At 38.5% G+C, this 22,533-nt stretch overlaps 1 protein-coding gene across 2 annotated transcripts in view; it reads right to left on the minus strand.

Moving 5' to 3' along the window:
- Positions 1–1,436: 1,436 nt before the first annotated feature.
- The window catches only part of LOC6628071 (neuroguidin), a 62,453-nt gene continuing 41,356 nt past the window's right edge, over positions 1,437–22,533 (minus strand). For both annotated transcript variants that reach the window (XM_070208875.1, XM_032437712.2), the window contains exons 2-4: positions 3,691–4,361; positions 3,442–3,629; positions 1,437–3,386 (exon numbers count right to left, since the gene is read on the minus strand). In XM_070208875.1, coding sequence (XP_070064976.1) covers positions 3,247–3,386; positions 3,442–3,629; positions 3,691–4,361 — 999 coding nt within the window. In that variant the 3' untranslated portion in view covers positions 1,437–3,246. The remainder of the gene's footprint in view (positions 3,387–3,441; positions 3,630–3,690; positions 4,362–22,533) is intronic.

Genomic DNA, 22,533 nt, shown 5'->3' on the forward strand with positions numbered 1-22,533 from the left:
TTAAATGGTAGATTAATTCGAATTATATCAATTTTACATAGTTTCGACTGCCAACCATTTACACACACAATTGCAATGTGCACATTAAACACTACTTTTAAACTTGACTCACCTGCTGCTGCTATACAACATCATTTTCGTAAATTTTCATTCTGTCTTAAACAATTCCAGTTTTGGAGAGAATTAATATTGAAGGCTTTTTCTTTCGCTGTGTGTGTGTGCGTGTGTGTGTGTGCGTTAGAATTTCTTTTTTTTTTGAAATAAATGTAAGCTCGAATTTGTTATTAAAAACATGTCTCTCTGCTATCACTAATAACCAATTGATTTTTGTAAAATTTATTGGAGTTGCTTAAACTAAATCTAAGATCCTAAGATCCCGCTATTCCAGCTGCTCTTCTATTAACTGCTGCTTCCTCTTCTTTTTTTGGCTATAAAAATTAAGTTACATTTTTTAGGTTTGCTTTTTGAACTTTTTGCACAAGTTGTGTGCATGCGTGTGTGTGTGTGTCTGTCTGTGTGTGTGTGTGTGTGTGTGTGTGTGTGTTTAAATTACAACAAATAATTGATATTTAAGTTTAAGTATTTGCTTTAAAGTGTGAATGTATTTGAATGTTTCACAAATGTTTCATACCATTTCCATTTTGTTTCTCTTTTTTATTTAGTTTTGTTTCATTTCATTTCGTTTCGTTTCGTTTTGTTTTGTTTGTGTTTGGTGCTAGGCTAAGGCGACTTTTGTTTGGTTGTTTTCACTTTGTTTTGTTTATCGTTTTGTGTTTTACATTTTGCAATATATTCAACAATATTAATTGCTTTCTCTGTTGTCTGTTTTGTCTTGTTGTCCGTTGTCTGTTTGTCTCTTGTTGCGGTTTTTTTTACCATATTCTCATTTTACACAAAAAACGAATAATTGCATTTGAATGGAAGTTGAACCGAAAAATTGTGAACTGAAAATGTTGACAAAAAAATATTAAAAATAAAAAATAAAAAACGTAATATCTTTTAGTCTTAATAATTTGTGCTAGAAATTCGGCTATTAAAATTATTTAAGTTCCATACCACGTCTCACTTTAACCTTACTTTTTGTTTTGCTTGAGAAAAGTTTTTGTTTCGTTTTCGTTTCGTTTCGTTTTCGTATCGTTTCGTTTCGTTTCGTTTACGTATCGTGTTTCATTTAACATATTCAGTCTTTCAGCTTTCAACATAAATAAATTAATTAAATTAATTTATTTAATCGCATTACAAAATGTTCAAGTGCTGCCTGTAAATAATTTCGTGTTCTATTGCATTTATGTGGTAATTTCCGTTGTCTGCCTTATTTTGCGCTCTTTAAAGTTTATAGCCAAAAATGTATATAGTTTTATATCTCAAACAGCGATGCTTCGATCGCGAATTTGAATGGAAATTTGGAAAAAACAATTTTTCATCCTTAGTCGAAGTTTGTTGTAAAAGCCAAAAGTTTGCTTTGCTTTGTTTAATCGTATTTTAACTTAATTCTAGTTGCTAGGGTTTTCTTTGCTCTCCGTTTATCATTTACATATTATTGTAATAATTATATATGCTTGTTATATATCATTCATATGACTCCATTTACCGCTGGTTCAACTCTTTCCTATATGCGCCTTCGTCTCATAAACTGCTTGGTTTTTCGCTTAATTTTCCTGCGTTGGCTAAATTTAAGAAACTTTTCAACTCTCTCTCAACTGGACGTACGCTGGCTTCATTTTCATTTTCTTTAAGTTTTCTTCTTCTTCATCTTCTTATTTTTTTGGGTTATTCAAAAATGTTGCTTAAATTTAGTTAATCATTAAATATTCGTATAGTAAATATATAAAATTTTGTGTCCAAATTCAGTTGTTTTTAGGAGTTTTCTCTTTTTTTTTTTCAGTTTTTGTTTTTTGTTGCTTTTCTTTTTATTATTATTTTTGTTTATTTTTGTTGTAGTTGAGTAAAACAAGAAACGGCCTGAAACTATAAAATATCCAAGGGCCTCACACATTAGAATGGAACGTACCATAAAAATTCAGAATCTTGTTTGGGTAGCTTTAGGTTAATTTCTGTATAATTTACTTTTGGGTGGGGCTTACGTTTATCATATGCTATATAGGTATATTTTCTTGATTTTCTTGATTTTCTATGTGTTGCAACAGAAAAGTTGTTGTCAAATATTTTCATTAATTTTTGTTCACTTCTTAAGCTTTCTTACTGTAAGTATAACCGGTCTCTTGTATTTTTGTTAAGGCAACTGCTTTTTGTTACAGAATTTGTAATTTGTTGTGTTCAGTTTTGTATTTGTTTTTTTTTTGTTTTCTTTTTTTTTTTGTTGTTGTTGTTGTTTTTTGTATATGTTTTAGGATTTTTGGTTTTTTGAATTTTTACATGTGACTGGGAACTGCATTTTTGAATTTGAATTTTGTTGCTCAACTTTCATGAATTTAATATTATATTGCAAGTATTTTGTGAAAGCATATCAAAAGCAGCCAAAATTTGATGATATTTCATTTTAGTTGGACTCCTAAAAACAACGAAACGTTTTTTTAGTTTTTGGTTTCTTTTGCTAAATGCAAAAATTTTGCTGTGCCTTAAAGTTTAGTTTTAAGTGGAAATTTTCATTTATAAATATACTAGAAGGATTTGTTTTTTCTTGCTAATTTTGAATTTTGCTTTCAATTTCGCCATTTAATTTTGTATTTGCTTAATTTAGTGTTAAATACATTTTTGTAGCGTAAGTCGAAAGAAAATATTATGTACTTAATTTTGTGGCCTAAATTTAATGCAGTTTACAATGCGCATATACATGATTTTTTTTTCATTTCTTTTTTTTTTTTTTTTTGGTTTTTTTTAAACGCATTTTTGTGGCATTTTGTTGTTGTTGCTGCCTGCTTAATTATATATATAAAATTAATATTTTGATAATATCCAACGCCAAATTACGTTGCCTTTGTGAAGTTAAGTTTTAACAATGAAATTGATTTAATGGAAATTAAAATTAGGCAAAAATTAAAGTTTTGGATAGTTAAAAACTTAACATTTTGGTAAAATATGAACAGAACATGCAACAAAATATTTTGTTGTTTTTTTTTGATAAAATTAATCAATATGAATTGAAGAAACAATCGAAAAGTACATAAACTATTGTTAACTAAGCTTTCAAATTGCATTCCGTTGCGAATATCATAAATGAATGGGAAAACTCAAATTATTTGAATCGATTGGAAAAAAGTCCTTCGAAACTGGGGCCTCGGCGCATTAATGGAATTTGCGCTTTTTGCCAACACGTTTCTTGCCCTTGCCGCGGCTTTTGGCCAATTTGCGTTTTTTGCTTAGCCCATCGCCACGCAGCGCCGACTCCCGATTGATCTCGCCCAGAATTTCATCGCCCAGAGTGCCTGTGTAACATATAATATGCATAGAAGGATAAATATGAATAAATGACGGACTTACCCAATGTGGTGAGCTTTCGCTGACGATGCTTCTCCGCCTTGGTGACCGGCAGACGCACCAGGTAGGTCTCCTCGTACTCCTGCTTCTCCTTCTGCGCTTGCGAGAGCAGCTGCTGGGCGCGCGAGCCAGAGGAGAGCTCAGTGGGCGCATCCAAGTACTCCTCCTTCAGATCCTGCAGCATCGACGAGCTATGGGTAGGATTGATTTAGCATAGACTATATAGATTGCATTGGGCAGATATGGTCTTACGTGATGGCACGCTTTTTGGCACGCTCCAGTGCCTTCTGCTCCTTGTCCGCGTCCCGCTCATCCCCGTCGTAGTAGACGGGCTTAATGCGCGGCGGCACATAGACGCCCGATTTGCCGGCTGTGGCCGCCTTGCGCGGCTTTTTCGCAGCGCCAGCCCCGTCGGCCTCGTCGCCCTCCTCGTCGTCAGCCTCATCGCTGTCGCTGGCTGCCGCATCGGCCTCCTGCTCAGCGTCGGCACCAGCAGCGCTGAGCATCTCCTCGGGATTCGGCTTGTAGAGTATGGGATCTGTGCTGCTCGAAACTCCAGTTGTCGCCGTCTTGACCAGCTTGTCGATCTGATAGCGCAGCTTGTGATCTATGGGCCGTATCTTCTCCAGCACGGTGCGTATCTCGATCAGGCGCTCAATCGAGGGATCACCCTCGATGGTCTCGCCGGAGCATTTGCGCAGCACCACATATGTCAGATTGATCAAGTAGTCGAGCAGCATATGGTACTTGACCTCCAGGAAGCTCAGGCCGTACTCTGTGCTCAGCTCGCCGCGCTTGACGCGCTGCAGCATTCCCTCGACCAGATCCGTCACCTGTTTCACATTGCTGTTCATCTCGCCCAGCAGCTGAATCGCCTGCGGTATGTCCTGCTGACCCTGCATCTCACAATCGTAATCCAAAGCCTGCCAAGAGACAGAGAGAGAGAGAGAAAGAGAGAGAGAGAGAGAGGGAGAGAGAATTAAATAAAATTGATTTAATTTTAGTTTATTCACTTTTTTGTCCATTTCCCCCCAGCGGAAAGTTGAAAAATATATATAGAAATTCGTATTTCGTAGCGAATCAAAGCAAAACCTTACTTGTGCTGACCTTTGACCCGCAATTTTCTAACATGACTCAAAGGAGTTTAAAGAGAGATCATTTGAATTTGCTTTAAGGCTGATCGAATGGTAAGCATGAAAGTTTCATATGAAAGTTTTCCACGTTTATTACACTTTTAGGCGTGAATTTGAGCAAAGTCCCAGCAAAAAAGTAGAATACAAATGTTTTTCACGCTTCTTTCACTTTTGCGCGTGAATTTGGGTCAAACACCACCGTGTTTTTTGGCACTTACCAGAAATAAGATAAACAATTTAACTTTCTAGTCTGACAGAATGAGTATCCGTTAATTATGTAGTTTATTTTAGCTTGGCTAATTATTATAAAGAATATGTAAAGCCTTATCAGTGTTAAGTCAAAGTGAAAGAATTGTTGTGTGAGACTATATAGAAGTATATTTAATGAGTTGAATAATCAACCAATTAATTCTATAGCAATATTAATTTAAGTACGCATAAGCTAATCCTAAGCCCAGCTTAAAGTTCTGTGCACTTCATGTCAAAAGTGTTTATCCTTTCGTAATACCATAATTTTTGACTATGCAGACCTGGTTTACCTGATCCATTGTAGGGCGCAGAGTCGAATTTTCTAACAAACAGAACAAATGGACACTCAACAAGCAACTTTTGGCTAACAACAAATGCAGTTAGGCCTAATCTAAGGCTAAATGCACGAGCATTTATTGGTTGAATCGCCCAAAACAATATCTATATATGCCTATATAGTTTATGTGCGTGTATATATACCTTTATTTATATATAAATATATATATCAACTAATTATGAAAGGCAACCAAAAATATGCCGTTAGCCAATCGGCAACGGCAATTTATGCAGGCCGTCTCGCTCGCACTTGAGTTGTTATTGTATTGGCCAACAGCATATTTAACAAAATTGGGTGCACAGGAAATTAAATCTGCTTGGCAGATACACGTATAAATTGTTTAGTATGTGAATATGCCATAAAGTGAGCCAGCGACCCCCCTTACCCCCTCACTCTATTATGGTAGACCAGCTCCGCCCATGGCCAGGCGCGAACCGCAGTTCTATGTGCCAGAGAATGGTTGTTCTCCATGCTGCATTTGTTGTGTGTGTGCGTGTGTGTGTGTGTGTGTGTGTGTGTGCGTGTGTGTGTGTGTGTGTGTGTGTGTGTGTGTGTCCCGCGTCCTGTGCGCGACACCGCGCAACTCATTTGCATATTTTATTGGTTGCCATTTAATTATTTGCATTTTACTGAATTTTCGGCCGCCGCCGCCAGCTTTGCCCCCTCCCCCCTCCTCGCACACCAGCCCCTTGCCAAACCAACCGACCCGCTGCTGCCTGCCCTTTGACCGCCGCAGCTTATGCTGCATTTATTTTCAATTAATATTAATAAAGCAATGCACATGTACGAGGGAGGTGGAAGGGGGAAAGGGAGGCGCGGAGGTAACAACATGTGATCTCTACGCGGCTTACAAATATTTTTAGAGATTAATTGCAAATTGTAAAATGTATTATTTTTAATTTTTTGACATTTGCGACCGCAAAATTTTGCAATTTGCCAAACAATTATTTTGATAAGTAAATTTTTTCGAGTGCTTTTCCTTTGGTTGGTTTTAGCCAAATTTGCATATTATTATTGGTAAATTATTTTAATGGGATTTGCGTTCAGACATTTTTAACAACAAAGTGCTCAGAAATTGTGGCCAAAAATGGGCAAAGCGATATAATTAAAATGTTTCGATGTACTTACTAAAAACAACAAAAATGTAAATGGAATTATTCAAATTGCTTGATTAAGTATAAAATATATTAAATAGAATTAAAATATATTTTTGGCAGCGGTGCGATGGGATTTAAAAGTGTTGAGAAACGGTTTATGAAGTTCTTAAAGAAACATTTGAATAAATTAATTACGATAAAAACAATTTATGTGATATTTATATATAAAGCAATGGAAAACTGAATATATTGATAAATCAATTTTTATTTATTTATTTAGATTATTTTATTTTATTTTCTCTACTTAATTTAAGATATGTTGGTAATTGAATCTAAAACAAATAATTTAAAATTTTATGAAATTTATATGAAAAACTAGCCTCACGATACGAAATGGTAAGCAGAAAGTTAGTTTGTGTCATGCTTCGAACCAGCGACATTTCCGTTTCTGGTTTGCAGCCTAATTACTTTACATTTGTCAATCTCCACAGGAAACAAGGAAACCTTAACTGCGCCCAGCTAAACAATATTTCCCAGTTAAAGTCAAAATCAGTGTTTATTTAAAAATCGATCGTAATTCCATTATATTCCACTCTGGCAGATGTGATAATACTCTTTCTACGCTAGGGTCGGGGCACAAATGTGTTATTGACGCGCTATAAGCTGGCCAATATGAGTTTGCAATTAAGTCGCTGACACGGACTTGACCAGCCAACCATTAACTGTGAGTGGGCGGGAGGGAGGGGGTTGTTGCACCAAAAAAGGCGTTAAATAAAATGCGCGCATATTTTAGGCGACAGCCAATGCAAAAACTGACAGCCTGGCAACGCCAAATAAACGGCAACAACAACAACAATGCGCATAGAGCATATAATGGAGAGAGCTTTGCAACTGCCCCAAACAAACCGCAAAAGTCGCCTGTCAGCGTGTTACGAGGGCCGTTGCCTCGCTGCAGCAGCAACAGCAACAGCAACAACAACAACACGCGCTACATTATTTGCACATAGGGTTGCCCCAAAGGCAATTTACAACAAAATGCCAAACTAAACCGCACACACACACACACACACACACACACACGCAGGCATACGCACGCATGCACACACACACGCTCACACACACAACCACCCGCAGCCAATACTCAGCCCATGTACCAAATGCTTTTTTTATTACATATTCAAATGCAACGACTGCAGCAATAACAACAACAAGAATAACGGAAATGTGAACAGAAATGTAGAAGTATTTGTTGTTGGTGTTCCCGTGTTACCCTATTAATCTGTCGCGACATGTGCAGCGCCTGTCAACTTGATCGTTATCCACATTCGAGTTGCTTAAGCAAAATCTTATTAACATTGAAATAGTCTATATATATATCTAGAAATATGTATATGTATATGTATATAGAAAATCACTTTATGTAGGGCAAACGATTCTTTGCTAAATACATAATTGAAAGGGAAAAGTCAGAAATAAAACATTTGTTAGGGTATTTCATCTTCGGCGTTTTCAACTTAACCGTTTCTGTTTTCTTGTTTCTATTGTTGTTGCTGTCGTTGATGTCGTCGCATTTGCATTAACTGTTATTTGGCAATGCGTTTTATGCTTACAGGCTTTTGCCTGTAAGTGAGCAGCGAATTGGGCGAATTCAATTGCAGCGAAATTTGGCAGCTTTTTTTTTCGCCCGCTTTTGCTGTCTCTGTTGTGCGCGCAGGTTTTAAATGGATTTGTTTGTTGTTGTTTTTTTTCATTGGAATAAAATATGAATTACAATTTCTGTCGCACAGGTTATGCAAATTGTGCACTCGCACAGCCTTCCACCCTTTGCTCTGTCGTTTCACTAATTTAAATGAGAACATTTCGAGCGTCGCCCCCATCCACCCCCTCCATGTACCCCCTTCCCTCCAGCAGTGTCTGCTGTGGTTTTGTGAATTTGCGCAAAATGTGTGCAATTATCATCAGGCGAAATATTGCTGAATTTTTTATTTCGAATTTTGGTTGTTATTTGGCATTAACATCATAAATAAATGCGTGCTTGCTGCGATAATTGCACAAAATGCATTGCATATTTATAGGCGCTTTAAATTGCCATTTTATATGTATGTACGCACATGCACAGCAATATATCTATATATGTATAAGTATATGTTTATGTATATAGCCCGTAATGTTTGGCTGGCATCGGGAGGGGGGAAGGGGGGAACCGGTTTGTTGCCTCGTTATTGGCCAATGAGCCCTTTTGAGCAGGCAATCAGCAGCTGGTTAAAAAACTTTCCTTTTTTTTTGTTTTGGCCATTTACTTAAATGAAACAAAGTACAGTTATACAAAAAAACGATGTGTGAGTTATGAGCTTGTCAATGTGTTTGTGTAATGGGCAACAAAGGAGAGAGAGGGAGAGAGAGAGAGAGCGAGCATATATATAATATCTAAATAGCATAATATACCTAATCCCTATTGTTTTTAATATAATGTTTCGAGCTACTTGATATGCATCCTGATTAAAACACATTTTCTCTATTTTTAGATTTGCATAAAATAAATAAATAAAAATAGATAATTTCTTAACAAACATCTTTAAAGTGATTTCTAATCCTATTTTTTTGTTAAAAGACATTTTCTAAAAAATTGATTCAACTAATTAAATTATTTAACTTATTTTTAGGTTAAACGACATTTGTTTTTAGGAATTCATTTCAAACTAATTTTATGGGCAATTTTATTAGAGCTTATTTATGTTTTAAGATAGTTATTAAACAAATTTGTTTGAAAATCTTTTTTTAAAAGAATTTAAAAGAAGAATTTTTGTTAATTTCGGGCAATATGTGAAAACTAAGTAATGTCTGGTATAAGGAAAGCGTATCATTTTTCGGGTAAGTTTTATTAACTTGCGTTTTTTCCGATCTCATTATATACATACATAATCCTGAGATGCCTGGCTAGAGATACGAGCAGCAACATATATATTGATAGATTGTCTACATTTATTTAAAATTATCGTGTAAGTTCTCGAGTTCTTAAGGCAGATCTTCAAGATTATAGCAGTTGGATACATAATACATAAAGATTAGGTTTATTGTATTCTTGAGTTTTATAGAATACCAGACTTGTGTATTACAGAAATTGGTTTGCCTTTCCTTTGCCCGCATATATATAGATAAACAATTACTAGGCATAGCACACTCTGATTTAAGATCAAAAGAGCTTCTCGACGCACTCAATCCCTAATTCCAGTCACTTTTGAAAACATTTTACCTTTTACCCTGCGCCCTGTGTCCAGCTGGCAAAGGCGCAGTCAACTCAAAGGGACCACTTGTTTCAATTATAAAACTACAAATTGTGCGCCATTTGAGTGGGACACACCCCCCCGCCCACTCGAAACCACAGCTACAGGGTGCGGGGGTTTCGTTAATTGAGGGGGGGTGGGGGTGGGGGGCGATGTGTTAGTTGAGCTGAAGCGCACATCTACGCGACGGCCATTAGAAATCGATTGACATAACTCAAAAATTGTGCAAATTAACGTAAAACCAGCGAGTACCAACGACAATATGGGCGGTGCAATAGCTGAAACGCAGTGTAAGGGCAGGGGGAGGGGGAGCGGGTGGTCGGGGTCGGGTTGAAGTGGGGCTGCGGATGGGCGAGTGGTTGGCAGCCGACAGCCTGTAAATAACGGGGCAACGTTCCAGCAGAGTCAGAAATATGGCCTGGCCTAGGGTTACGCGACATAACGTGCGGCCAACGTGCGTGTGTGAGAGTGTGTGTGTGTGTGTGTGAGTGTGTGTGGGAGGACAACACCAAGCGAGACAATGCTTGGCGGGCGCGTCCGTTGAGCGCCTGATGAAGAAATACGCGCGACTGTTGCAAACCGCAGTCAGACCAACTGAAACCCTGCCTAGGAGGGCATACCCCTAGCCCCACCCCTTTCATGCCACCACCAACGAGTTGAAAGTGGAGCCGATATTTATGCAGCACTTCGTGCAACGTGTCGTTGTAGTTGCATTTGCCAATAACCGAAATATTGATTAGTGTTTATAGGCAGAGAGACCCAACGCCCACACAACACGCGGACACTAATAAAACGCAACCACAGCAAAAAACATCGCGACAAGTGTTTTTCTCTCGCTCGATTTCGTCTCAATTTCGCTAAGATTTTGCGCGGCTTTTCTACATATTAATATTCTAATTTTAGCTGCATATTGGCACCTTAATCCAACCGGTTTGAACCAGCAACTTCACTTTTCCATTCATCAAAAGCTGAACCAACAACAGTTTAGGTTGTGTACAAAATAGACGTATTTTAACCTGAACTGAACCTAGCTTTTACATTTTTATTCTAGCTTTTTCGTATTTCATTTCTATCATTTAATAGCAAAAGCTGCAAATTCAGGCCTGAACTCATCCGATTTTAACCAGCAAAAATTAAATAATTTAATATTATTTTGATTTTTTTTATAATTTTGTGTATTTATCTTTTTTTAAATATATATTTAATATATAAGGATTCACGATTTAATGGCATGTTGAACTAAAGGCGAATTCGTTTTTGGGAACACAGAACACGGGGCGAACAGACACCGCGGCCATAATTATAAATCCTTGTCGCGTACGGGGGGAGAAGCTGAACGAAAATTGTTGACATTTGGCGCTGTTTATGTCATATTATTTGTTGCATTTGTTGTATTTAGAGGGGGGTGGGCGAAGGGGTTTTGTTGGTGGTTTTTGGTGTTGTGCGCTGAACGTAAAACGAAACTTTTGCGGCCGCGCAAAATGCGGCAATACATAGCTATACATACATGTTTGGAGGTACATAAAATGCATGTATAGAAATACATATATATATATATATATATATATGTATATATATAATGGCTTATATAGGTACTGCAAATATAATTGCATATTTCATGCCGCGTTGCACAACACAAACATCGCACTTTGCCGCCTCAATTGGCATTTGGCAATTTTCAATTCGGGCTTTCCACTCAGCCCCAGCCCCAACATATTGCGCCAGCAACAGCCCGGCCATTATTTATTTAAATAATTGGCTAACCATAAAAAAAAAGAAGAAATAATTATAAAATACCAAAAATGTTTCGCGCAGGCAAAGCAGCCTGCTTCTGCAACAAAGGGCAAAGGGATCTGAAGCTGCAAATGAATAACGAATGCGGAACGTATCGAGGGATCAGAACCGCATTTCAGTTCGAATGGGCGCTACAATAGATGTGTGGCATGGCAATACGAGTATAGCTGAATGTTTCAAAAACCATTTAAATTTTGATCAGAATAAGAATAGAGCTATATTTATAAATATTTATAATTAAAAGATGTGTTAAAGTAGATTTGAAATATATTTGTTATGTATTCAATAATAATTTGTATTAAGTCTTGAACTCTTTAAGTAAAAATGTATTAAAAAATATCTCGATCCAGCTAAACAAATATTTACAATAATCTTAAAAATATATAAATTTAAGAGAGACATGTATCAAATTTAAGACAAATAGAATCCATTCACCAAAATAGAACTTATGTCTGCTTGGAACATGTTCTTAAAGTAAGTTACTATCCAGTTAACATTCTTTTCTCAGTTCACAAACTGAACCACAAGGCGGCCAGTTGGTTCGAACCGGCAAACAAATATGTCTTGCAGCCCTGGCTTCAAGTAAAGTAATAATTCTACCATAAAAAAAAACATTATTTTACTTTTTTTTTCACCTGACATTTTCTGATGTCGTCAAACAAACAATGTTTAGCAAACAAATGAAACAAGCAACAAACACAAAGCTGACAAGAAACACGCACAATGAAAGAACTTGCAGACAAAAAAAATACTAGTAAAAGAACAGAGTTACGAAAGACAGAGACGGAAGATACAACGGAAAGTGAGGAGCCGGCTGGCTGCCGGCAGAGCGACAGATAAGTGCCCAGGCATACAGACACACACACACACACACACACACACACACACACGGACTCACACAGAAACACTGTGATATTCCGCTATTCTTTATGCGAGCGGCGGTCAGTGTTGGCAATGTAGCTTTTTTCTAGCTAAGCGCAGCTATTTTAGCAGCTCGTCAAACGGCAACTAATGAAAGTTTGAAATTGATTTGGCTTTTTTGCCGCCAACATTGACAATTTGTGCTCTGCAGACGAATTTAGCTGTTTCTTACATTGAAACCCGCTATTTTTTCGCAACGTCCGTTGGCAACACTGTTGGGCAATCGTGAGTTGGAGGCAATGTTGCGCATACGCCGCGTAGCCAGCGAAGCACACAATTTTTTTGTTGCCTTTGAACATGAGCAGAAACAAGAACAACAAAGTGTCAAAGCAACGCACATTTTTGTAGGCGTCAACGGGCGTCGCTTTTGTAAAAGCAATTTTCATTAACAAAAGGGGCGCGGTCGAGCCGTGGGGCGTTAACGGGTTAAGCACGTGTGAATACAAGTAAAAAAAAAAGAAGGAATTTGAGCATTCACCAGGGGAAAGGGTAAATAAATAAAAAATAAAATTGTAAGTGGATTTGCGAGAGGACCTGAAGGTAATTTCGTCAGCAAATTGAATAAACTAAGTGACAATTGATTTGATTGCATTTAGTTTAATTTTTAAAATATTGCCCTATTTTGAATGTCAAATTTTAAGTTTTTTTGAATGATGTTACGAATTCTAAAAGATAAATCAAAATAGTATCTGTAAAATATAAAAGTATCTGTAATATGCAAATATTATAGAAATAATGAAACGTCACAAATTATCCAAGCAGAAGGTAATCAAATTTAATTTAATTTTATTTTAGTTTTATTTTTATATATTATTATTATTGTTATTTTTATTATTGTTATTTTTTTTATTTAATTATTATTGTTATTATTATTATTATTTTATTATCATCATTGTTATTATTATTAATATCATTAATATTAATATTATTTCCATTTCTTTTATTATTGTTATTTTTTTATTTTTATTTTTATTAAAATAACGTCAGAAAATTGAAATTCGTTGTAAAGGGTTTTCATTTTGTCAGCTTAGAATCTAAACCAAAAAATCGCTTTGAATAAAAGAAAACCTTCTGCCAACTACAGAGAGTAGCTTCATATGATGCTTTCTCTGCTTCTTCTGGCCGTGCTCTGTTTTATTTAAAAATGCAAGCAACACATTCAAACTAAACAAGCAAGCGGCCAGCAAAAAATCAGATACACAACGCTCGTATAACCCAAAGAAAAAAAAATCACAAAAAATGAAAATTGGTGAAAAAAATTGCAAAAAAAAAAGAAAGAAAGAAAAGTAAATAAAAGAGTAGCTGAGCGGAGAGCGGCGAGTGGCGAGCAGAAAAAACACAGCGCTATGAAATATTGCCAATCAGAAATGAAACCGAAAATAAATCGATTGTTTCAACAAACGCACAAGGAGAAATTGAGAGAGCGCGTGTAAGGGACAGTAAGAGAGAGAGAGAGAAAGAGAGAGAGAGAGAGCGACAGAGAGGCAGCAAAAACACGAGCCACGGCGACAGAGTTGCAGCCAAAGCCAACAAGCAGTGGAAGGGGGGGAGAATAGGAAGACGAACGCTGCAAGTGGAGTAAAAGAGCCAGCTGCTTTTTGGCCATGGGTGGGCGAGAAGAGAGGGCGGGAGGGGGGGGGGGGGGGTGTAGGTGCGCCCAGTTAGGTCCGTTCGGCGCACGGTTCGCCGAAAATTGTTGTTACGCGAAAAAAAGTCGAGCGCTGCGGAAGGGGGGTGAAACGACAGCAATTGGGGGGCGCAATGCAGTGGCTGGGGCGTGGCAGGGTGGCTTGTTGCACGCTGAGTGATTGCTGCGCGCGTGTATGTGTGCGTGTGTGTGTGTGCGCGTGTGTGTGCGCGTGTGGGTGCAAATTGAAACAGAGTTGAGAGCTGACCGGGCCTAGGCCTAGGCCGAGACAGTCGCCATTGCTCGGCCTCGTCGTGTCGCATTGCCGCTGCTGGGCAAGCCTCGCGGGCACAACAAGCGCGCTGAGTGGTTTGCCGAGGGGGCGTCGGGTGGCAGGGGGGGGGGAGGTGTTCGATAGCCCACGTTGCATTTGCATGTGCGAGGCATAATTGGACAGCATCCAGCATGTCGCTTTGTCTGCATGCGTGTGTGTGTGTGTGCGGGTGCGTGTGTGTGTGTGTGTGTGGGAAGGCTGAAGCATCTCCGGCAGTCACATTGAATGGCAGCTACAATTCCGATTTTTGCTGATTTTTTTTCCTTTTTCTTTTTTTTTTTTTTTTTTTTTTTTTGGGTTCTGCCTGTGCCGTGTGGAGGCCTTTGCATATTGATGACAATAATGCTGCATCTCTGTCTGGCTGACATCTTTGGCCAGCTCGCACTCTTTTCCTTTTAGGCTTTAGCCCACTCCCAACCCCATCCCCCATTCCCCATTCTCCATTCCCCCCATCCATTGAATCACCACGCTAGTTATTGTTAAGCCCCGTCCAGGCTGCACAGTCGCAAAGGTGACACGAGCAATGTCCATGCCAATGATGGACTAGATGAAGCTTTAAACTGATGCTGATGAGAAACTGGGGCACAGCGAGCAGACAATAGAGCAGAAGCTCAGCTTAAATTATGAAGATTCATATCTATCTATATGTTTGTATATTGCTGGAAGTCCCATGTTCGCCGAGTTCTCAGCCAACTGCAGCCACATTTCCATTGCATACTTTTTGGTGCTTGCGAAACGCTTGAAAAATCACATTAGAGAGCATTTTTAATAGATAAAAGCCTAATATAGACAAGACATATCACATTTAGTGGCACATGTGGCTTAAAGATAACCCGTTTTGAAGGCGCAATTTCAATTTAATATTTTCTATAAGCCGAACCCATAAATTAAACCACTTGCCCCCAAATCAAGCCCAATCATGTTTCTTTCAATCATACTTTGGTTCATAGTAAAAATAAAACAATAATTTAAGTAAGAGCCAGCCTCAAAGCATTTGTAACTTATAACTTGATTTAAGTCAATAATTAAAGTCTTCAAATATTATATATTTAATTGATAGTTAAGGGCCAGAGCCTTGTCTCTAAATTCGCTTCATAAACTCGATTTTCCACTATCACAATAATAAAATTAAATTTCTTGAATTAATAATTTTTTTTATTATAACTATAATTATTTATAACTATTATATGTCATGGTTTATGAAATTTTTGTCTGTTTTGCTCGGTTTTTTATAAATGCAGTTAAGCTAATTTATAATAAATAAATATGTTTGATTTTAGGTTAGATATAATTTAGTTTGTGCCAAAATGAAAAATATTTGGCTTCTCTGTAGTCTAAATTTTTGTTTGCTGTATTTTAAGAATATTTAATTGAAGTTTGGCTTTTGAGTGCAGTATTTACAATTCTTTTTATTGTTATGGGGCGCCATATACCCTGGATATCTATATAAAAGCCCGCATTTCTGTGCGCATTCGCTTGTCCATGCATCACATGTGTTTCTATATGGAGTTATATATGTTGTATAGATATATATATATATATATATGTATTTGAACGTTTTCTATCTGTGAAAACAATACACATTTCCAATTACTCGACAGTTGTGCGCGTCCTGTCCTAACTCGAACTCCAGGATAACGTGGCGCTTTTCACGTTCCTTGTTGTTGTTGTCTTTTGCTGTCGTTTGGCGGGGAGGCTCAATTGCAAATTGTATTTAAAATTTATATAAAATGCGCGTCGCATTTGTTGCTTTTGTGACAATGTGTCTGTGCTGCCAGCGCCTCCCCCAGCACTGCCCCACCACGCCCCTTCTTTAGAGTGCCAGCCCCGCCCTGTAACAACAACAACAGCAACGAGAACAAGAAAAAAAAAACGGCAAACAAACAACAAGCAAACAGGCAACACACGCGGTTTTTTTGCCATACAATCAACGCGGCCAACGTGAAAAATTCGCGCGATTTATGCATGCATGGACTGCGCCAGTGTGTATCTGTGTGTGCCTCTCCCCCTCTACGTGGGTGTGTGTGTGTGTGTGTGTGTGTCTGTCGCTGGCTCTTCCTGTGCCCACCCACACACACTACACACCCAACCGAAACGACAACCCCCCGCCCGCTCCGAACCTAGCGCCCAGCCCTGTTCGCTATTTCAACTGGCGAGTCACCAAAAACTCGACGCTTGTTTATTTTATTGGCACGTAAATTTAATGTCGAGAGTTCTATATATTCGCCATAGTTGTTGTAATTGTTATTGTTTTTATTGTTGTTGTTGTTGTAACAGGTTTTTCCAGGTTTTTCATTTCTGCATTTATATTGTTGCTGTCCATATACGTTTGTATTTTGTGTGGCTCTTATAAATAATTTTTGGAACACGGCAAATGGACACACCCAGAAATATCAAACGGGCTCTACAGATATGCTGGCATACATACACACATATATATATGTTTATATATATATATATCAATATATATATACATAAAGAGGTCGCAAATGGGTTGGTTTTTCGATAGCCGCGCCAAATGGAGTTGATAGCGAGTCGCGTTTGTCTCTCTATAGCGAATGCCAACTGAATTTGATGGCCACTTTATTTGAATTAGAAAAAACCATCAGCAACAAAAAAAAAAAAGGAGATATGGAATACAGAGCTTGACCAGGTGTATTTATCGATATTGGGTTTGTGAATTGCGAGAGGCAAAGCGAGTCAATGTACTTCGGCTAAGGGAAATAAATATCGCCTGGCGGATGGATTTACGATAATAATATAAAAATATATTACATAAAATAAATGTTATTAAAAACTATTTTTTAGTGTTTGATTTAATGAAAATTAAATAAGAATTGCACATTAATTAAATGTGCAATTTGGTTAGCTATTAAAAATTAATTCGAATATTTTCTAATAATTAATAAATACAATTAATTAAATAAAAATAAATAAAGAACCATAAATTAATAAAATCTTTAATTTTACTAAAACTCTTGAAAGCTTTTTTCTAATATAAATAATAATTAAATGAAATAGAATCAGTACATAATAATATTTATTAACAAATAATAATAATAATAATAGTTATTTGGAAAAACTATGTAATTTGTTGTAATCAGAGCTTCACACCTGAGCCCTACGCTAACTGCGACAATTTATTAACAGTTAACCCTCTTCACAGCAACCCGTTAGACATCTGCAACACGTTAAATGTCCGAACAAAGCCACTCATGTATGCAAAGTCTAAGCCTTCTTTATGAACTGGCGGCCAGTCCTATTCCTTTCCTTTTCCCCCAATTGCACAGCCCACAGTCCAAAAGGGGGGAAAAAAAACGTCGACTCTAATCTATTAAAACCCACATGAGCGAAATTAACCAAAAACGGGGCAGTAAACAAAGGAGCTAAGCAGTGGGCGGGGCGGGGCGGTGCGGGGCAAGTCGCCCTCTTGGAACATTGTTTTTGAGTGATGAATGCATTTTCACATTTCCACATTTCCACTTTTTGGCAGCCGCAAATGAAAAAGAATAGAACAGGTCGTTGGGAATGAAAGGGGATTGGGTTGGTGGGGGCGGTAAACGCCTCTCGATGCGAGCCGCAGATAAATTTCATAAATTAAATAGACGGGTTCCAGGGCATATTAGCGTAAAATTGCAGACAACCCTTCGCAGCAGCTAAAAATCTCATTACAATTTCAACGCGATCAGACAAAGCGGCCGTCGAAAGAAGAAGAAGAGCAGGAAGATGAGCTAGTAGCAGGAGCAGGAGCAGGAGCAGGAGAAGAAGAAGAGCGGAACGAGCAGTGACGACAGCGGAAACCCCGCTGATGAAATGGACTTTTTATCCCAAAACAGGACACAGCAAACAAGCAGAGACATTTACAGCAGCAGACTAAGGGAAAGAGAGGGGGGCGGGGAAATGGAAGCGGGGAGGGGGGAAGTGGCGCGCAGAGTTATGAAAAAAAAAATTTGACAGGAAAGCCCGTAGCATAAGCGTCAACAGACCAAAAAAAGATAGAGAAAAAAAAAGAAATTTATTAAAAAAAAAAAAATCACAACATCAGCAAAAGTGGAAGCCCCTGCCACACAGCCCCCCTCCCCCTCACCCACCATACCATTGGATGCGGATGAGGGCGCGTAAAAAATGCAAATCCCAAGTCAAAGCTTAGCGCCGTTGCTCTGCACGTGGCAGGCAACCTGGCAACATACGTGCCCCCAAACGGACTACCCCTCCTGACCAGTCACTCCCCTCTCTGCTCTCCTCGAACCACCTACACACATCAAGCAAAATACACACATATGAGTAATGGTAAGCAAAATGAAAAAAAAAAGAATAAACATTCAACGCGGCACGCCGAAGTTTGAATACCCTTACCAGAAGTGTTTATCAGCAAATGCCATTTCAAGCGAAATTTCACATAGGATAATATCATAAATATATATCATAGGCATTTTTATTTTGTAAATGCCAAGCTTAGCGTATTGAAAAAGCTCAGTCCTTTACCGACAACATATATAGAATATAGTTTTTCGATTTTGTTAAAAATATATCCATGTTGAATTCTAGTAAATACTAAGAGGTCCTCTTTTCTTAAAAGGAATAACTCAGTTTCCTTGAGATGCTTTTCATATAGCTATTTGATATTGTAAGTAGTTCAAGATTTGTAAGCTTGTAAATACCTAGTTTAGACAAGATAACTTGAAAAACAAGATTGTTTCTATTAGATGATTCCATTATTATGGAACGTTCTATTATTGTCAACTAAAAGATAAAGGCGTCCGATCCGGCTGTATGCAACATATGTCAAGGACTGATCTTCATTAAAATTTTCGACAATAGACTGAGAGACTATTTTGTATATATTCTATTTATATTGTATAAACTATGTTTATGCTCACTTTTTTATGAACTTGAAAACGGCTTCTGCCAAGCGTTACACATTCCATGTAATATGAGGAACAACCTCTGAAAGTGTACTTAAAAAAATATCTACGCAGAAATGGAATTTCAAAACGTATGTCCCGGCATAATGCAACGGGCCCCGGCTACGAGCCAGTTGGCCAGGTCAGTTGCTGTTGTTGTTGGTAGGAGGACGAGGCAAATTCAATAAAAACCTCGCTGGAGTAGTACGAGATAGACAACGTCTGTTGCTGGACAAAAAAAAAAAAAAAAGAATGCTGCAACCGGAGTTGGTCTCGACTTGTGGATGGGTGGCTGTATGTGTTTGTTGAGTGAGTGTGTGAGTGTGTGTGTGTGTGTGTGTGTGTGTGTGTGTGTGTGTGTGTGGCAGCGCCTAGTTGTGTGTGGATAGCCCCACCGGATCAATGACGAAAGTGCGTTGAAGTGTAGTGCAAACAATGGCAAAAAGGCATAAGCAAATGGCATGGATATACCCTAGACGCGAGTATCCATGTGAAACATATTTGTATTTTTTATAGCAGTCGGTCGTATATTTTAGGCTTTTAATCGCATGAATGCATTGTGCATAGTGGCACAATGCAAATACTTGTCGAGTTATTCGCAAGCATTTGAAGAACTAATCTGTTAAAGGAAACATAACCCTCTGTTCCGCTAAGAGTTCCCATTTCCAAAAGGGAATGAAGTGCCCAATGGAAAATATTAACTATGCTCAAACATAATTGAAATATTGTTTAGATTGTAAGCAAGCCATCATCAATTGCTGTACGGTTAACTCAGGCAGAGGCGCTCCAAATAATTCCTATCAAATTTGTATTCGTAGTGAAAACAATTATATAAAAATACTTTTGAATTTGAACCAGCGACTTCTCGATTGCTGGTTCAATGCTGCTTTTCCTAAACATTAAATAAAAGCATGTTGAATTCGCAAACTTCGTATCTAATAGGTAATAGGTATGCTATGCAATAGGTATGCCAATTACTAGGTCCACTCTCTCTCTCTCTCTCTCTATCTTCCCTCTCTCGACCTGTCCGTGAATGTTAGCCTCCGTAGAACGGAACCCTGAAACCATACGCCAGCTTTCATTACTATTACTGGCTTATTAAAAGACGCTGTCTTTCGTGGAGTTTCAAAGCAGCAAGCACCTATGCAAAATCATTCGAATAGCCCCTGAAAATGACAAGAACCACACACGTATCCGTTTGCCTTAGCAGCAGGGCAAAGAGCCGAGGAAAGCAAAAACCTGGACCAGAGGGCGCACTAAACAGCCGTCAAAATCATGGCCATTAAGCTGGGAATGGGCAACGGCGAACAATGAAAAGACGGCGCATAGAGCATAGAGTAGCTGCCGCCTCCTGTCCAGCGGCCCAGCTGTCCAGCTGTGGTGGTCAACTGTCCGCCTTAACCCGTCAACCGCACGCCCGAGCTGAGCGCGGAATAAAGAGCTAGGGATCTGTAGGAGTGAGGGGGCACTCAAATCTCTGGCTGCCGGAGAGTGCCTGCCGGTCAGCTCAAGTAGCCTGTGCGCCAGTTTTTTCTCTCTCTATTTTGTATATCCTGCAAATGGGCAACGAAGGGGTATAACCGTTCAATGCCAATGTATGCAATAGGCGAGCGACGAGGCGCTTTTTCCCTTCGATATTAATAGAAGGTCTTTTAGCTAGAGTTAGCATATATCACATATTGTAGAATACCTCGAGCTAGAGTCTTGTGCTTTGGGATATGCACACTAGAAGATGCCAAAATGAAGTCTCGACAGTTTCATAGAAATCGCACGAGAAAAACTCGAGTTATTTGAGGTTGCATTTTTCAATGTTTGGCAAAAATGAAAGAAAAAGCTCAGCTGGAGTATAAACTAAATTTTTATAGCTGGCTGCAGGATAACTTCTAGTCGAACACGCCCAACTGGAGCACTCTTACTTGTTTTTCTCTTAATATTTTTTTTTTTTTTTGTATTGTACGGATGGTCGTTTGGTGAAACTTTGCTCTATTTCCGCCATTGTCGCCGTCGACGCCGTTGCTTTTGCTGCTGCTGTCTGGCTGATGTTTTGGCGGTTCGTTAGCGGAGGTGAAGCAGCAGGCGGAGCCGGATCAGATGATGGCCAGGCGATGGGGCTGTCAGTTGCTTTATGCGATTTCGCGCCATCCTGTGCGCCTTTGTGCCGGCATTTTGCATGCAAAGCGAAAATGTTGTCCCTGTTTAATGTCAAGCGTTCACTTTTTCTAGTGGCCTCTGGCCCATTGCTGTTATTGTTGTTGCTGACCCCGATCTACCCATCTTTCTAGCTGAATACTTTTCACGTTTTTCTTGCTGCCGGCTAACTGCAGACATTTTCATGCCCATTGCGTATTGGCCGCCCATACTAGTTTTCCGCCCTTCTGTCTCAGTTGATGCGCTGTCTTGATGGATTTGTCTGGCTAAGTGTCGGTTCGTTGACTCGCGGCAGTTGCTGTTGGGAGTTGGTGCCTTGTCATCAACTTGAATTGATGACATGCCTTTGAATTTGCCACAAAATTGTCATAAGCGTTGCACCAAACAAGCGAGAAGTTGCCGGTTCTGATACAGAACAGATATATTGCTTGCAACTAGCATCTTTACGCTATCTGAAACAGCCAGCTGACTGGAGTCTGGACTAACAAGCGAGCAGATGCTGGTTCGAATATGGATATAAAATTTAAATAAATATACTTATTTCTTTTCAAGTAGCTTTCAATTAGTTAACCCAAATTAAACAATAATAACCGATTGGAGTTTGGACCAACAAGCGAGCAGTTGCTGGTTCTAATTCTTACAAATTTTAATAAACTATAAGCAAAACTTCAAATTGAAGCTCTTAATTCGTTGAACCATTTCAAGTTTCTTAAAACAAGTGTATTCGCTGCCCAATCTTCAATCGGAGCACATAAATTGAATAGAAAATTCCATTCGCATATGCAGATATTTTTTATTGATTAGCTCGCAGTTGGCTAAACTCTAACAAAAAAAAAAAAACCAAAATTGGTACGCTATCCGAAACAGGCAGCTGACCGGGAGTCTGGCAATGTCGATACACTCTCGTACTGCCGCAACGAACACCCAATTTTCTATCCAAAACAGAATCCGTGGGTGGCTGCTGCCAAATGCCGCGAGCGGGCGAAATAAAAAAAGAAGTAGAAAACTTGGTACAAATGACAAGCTCAAATGGCTCAAATGTTTTTGTTTGCAATCATATTATATTATTTATGCACTGTTTGCGTCTCCTTCTGCTGGGATACATACTATATATGTACATATATATATATATATGTATGTGTGTGTGTGTGTATACTTTTTTGAACTTTTTGTCCAACTGAGCTGTGTGTGTGTGAGGCCTTGGTGACCACTTTTGGCTAGGCTAATGCTCGTTTGGGCTAATCAAGGCTTCAGATTTTTAATTTTA

This window comes from Drosophila virilis, chromosome 4 (assembly GCF_030788295.1).
Source record: "Drosophila virilis strain 15010-1051.87 chromosome 4, Dvir_AGI_RSII-ME, whole genome shotgun sequence".
NCBI lineage: Eukaryota > Metazoa > Arthropoda > Insecta > Diptera > Drosophilidae > Drosophila > Drosophila virilis.